We start from the raw sequence: 2497 nt of genomic DNA, 5'->3' as shown, positions 1-2497 counted from the left end.
CATGCATTCATATTTCCGGTGGAGAATTAGTGGTGGAGTGAAAATCAAAATAAGCGAGAATTTCCACTTTCATTTATTTCTCTATTTCCTTCTCAGAACATACATTTTATAATGATGATAATCAATAAATAAATATATAAAATCGTTTATTTACCCAAGATTACATTAATAAACAAGCGTCATCAACATTAATACAGATATATCAAATATACAAAAGTTATAATAATCATACAATACATTATCACAGGATGTATGGATACACTATTTATGTATCGCAGTATAATGCGTTCAGCTAATTAATAAGAACATCTGCATTGTCACGTGAATGTTTAATATATAACCTACATTAATGTTCAATATATAACCTACATTAATGTTCAATATATAACCTACATTAGGATATCCACTGTTCAACACGATCATTGGTTTTGAAGATTTAATTTGTATCTGTGATCGTAAAAAACGGTAGAATCGGTACTATGTGAAATAAAACAGATTTTCATAATACATCATAATTGTGAATCACAGGACTTTAAAAATACTTAAGAGTATTGTAAACTAGGAAATTTGGAATTTCGGCCAGTCAAACTTTCACTCTTTGCACATAAATTACATTTTCATGTTATCTTTGCCATTTGAATACTATGAATATAATGCTGCTGATATATATTCGCTGTAATGATTATTTCATCATGGTCGCAGTGGGATAAAAAAAGGCGAAAAGCAAACCGCGGAGAAACTATCCAAGTTTATAATGTGTTTATACTCGTTAATAAGTAGTTTTGATTCCCGGTTTGAAAAGACATGTCTATTTTTTGTGTTTTTACCCTTCAAAAAGGGAAAGATGTTATATGATTTTGCTGAGTTTTAAGAGTCAACTGAAAGTTCTGAGTAAATCGACGTTTGAATTCATTCCTTAAAAGAAGCCTGGCTAGAGGAGACAAGTGATTATTCTGTTCTTACTTTATTCTACATTTCGACTACTCTACAGCATAGGCTTTCAGGTAATACACGTATTTCCCAGGAGTCTTGTGCACTCATAAATCATGTATTCCAGAGCAACGTACTGGGGTATATGTCATTTTGGGGAATTTTTCTAATTTTTCAATCCGTGCGAATTAGTTTAATTCGTTCGAGAATTGAGTGAAATGTTAATAGCAACTTTTGTCATTATGATACAGTGTTCATGTACACAACAGTATAGTCAGTTCGCTATCGGCTTATAGATAGTCTGAATACACAGAGTGATATCGCGTCCTCATGATCACGAGGTATATCAGTACACAGACACTCCATACAGAGTCGAGGTTAGTATAAATAACGCAGATAGCCGGTTAATTAGAGGTGAGAATGTGCGTCATACTTTACTGTAGCCTCCACGTTTACACTTCCCTATCGTGAACACAAAACCGTCCTGAAACAAAGACATAGAAATGAAAAACATGACACTTAGAAACACATGCACGCAGAAAATATGTGAACGGTGAAAACACAATACATCTGGTGTTTTCGAAACGTTTCAAAAGTTTCAACCAATCCAGGGTAAAATCAAGTATTCACTATAGAAGAATATATTTGCCGTCCAGTTATTTTAGGTAATTTAACGGCAGTGCAACTTGTGGAAATTATTGTAAGGACTCGTGTTATCGCATTTTTATTATCGCATTTTTATTATCGCTAGTTTCTGCAAACTTCATATTGACATATCTTAATAATTGTTCGACCGGCCATGCTAAATAATTACAGGCCTCGATCTTCGCACTTTTATCAAGTTGTGCCATCCTACGTAAAAAGAAAGTGCCGACAAAACATAATAAAACGACCCGTCTCGACAAGTCTTGCTACCGTTGAATTAATTAGATCGTAGAAATATGCCACCATAGTTTACAGATATTAATTTTGATATTCAATACTATTTACATGTGTTCTTATTTTATACTATTTACATGTGTTCTTATTTTAATATCATTTGCAGATATTATTATTTTATATTATTTACCGATTTATATTATATTTCATATATCATTATTTTAGTTTGGTTTGTATGTGTTGTACATTGTACATCCTACAGCTACAGTAATTAATGACGAGACAGATTTTGATGATGGAGGAAACCCGAAGTGCCCGGAGAAAAACCACCGACCTGCGGCCAGTACCTGGCGACTGCCCCACCACTAGTGACTACTAAATTCTGCCTATCCTCGTAATATGGTAGTATAACCCAACCATGCTGACTATACTCGTACAATGCTGACTATAAACCAACAATGCTGACTTTTTACTGAAATTCACTTTAATTTACCACGGTTGGGTTATACTCAGCATTGTCGTTTAAAAGTCAGAACGGTTGGATTAAAGTCAGCACGGTCCGATAAAAGTCAGCACGGTCGGATTAAAGTCAGCATAAAGATTTTACCTGTGTTCATTGATCCGCGCGCGAGCTCCACACGGCCAGTGCTAGACAGCAGCAGGGGGTTTCACACCTCCTGTAGGCCGC

At 34.7% G+C, this 2497-nt stretch overlaps 1 protein-coding gene across 1 annotated transcript in view; it reads right to left on the bottom strand.

The window, feature by feature from the left end:
- Nucleotides 1–133: 133 nt before the first annotated feature.
- The window catches only part of LOC110443307 (putative mannose 6-phosphate receptor-like protein C530.09c), a 22776-nt gene continuing 20412 nt past the window's right edge, over nt 134–2497 (bottom strand). Inside the window, exon 7 of the mRNA XM_021487454.1 lies at nt 134–1414. Coding sequence (XP_021343129.1) covers nt 1358–1414 — 57 coding nt within the window. The 3' untranslated portion in view covers nt 134–1357. The remainder of the gene's footprint in view (nt 1415–2497) is intronic.

The sequence above is a fragment of the Mizuhopecten yessoensis genome, unplaced genomic scaffold (genome assembly GCF_002113885.1).
Source record: "Mizuhopecten yessoensis strain PY_sf001 unplaced genomic scaffold, ASM211388v2 scaffold716339, whole genome shotgun sequence".
Lineage (NCBI taxonomy): Eukaryota > Metazoa > Mollusca > Bivalvia > Pectinida > Pectinidae > Mizuhopecten > Mizuhopecten yessoensis.
This window is presented reverse-complemented; position numbering and strand designations above follow the sequence as displayed.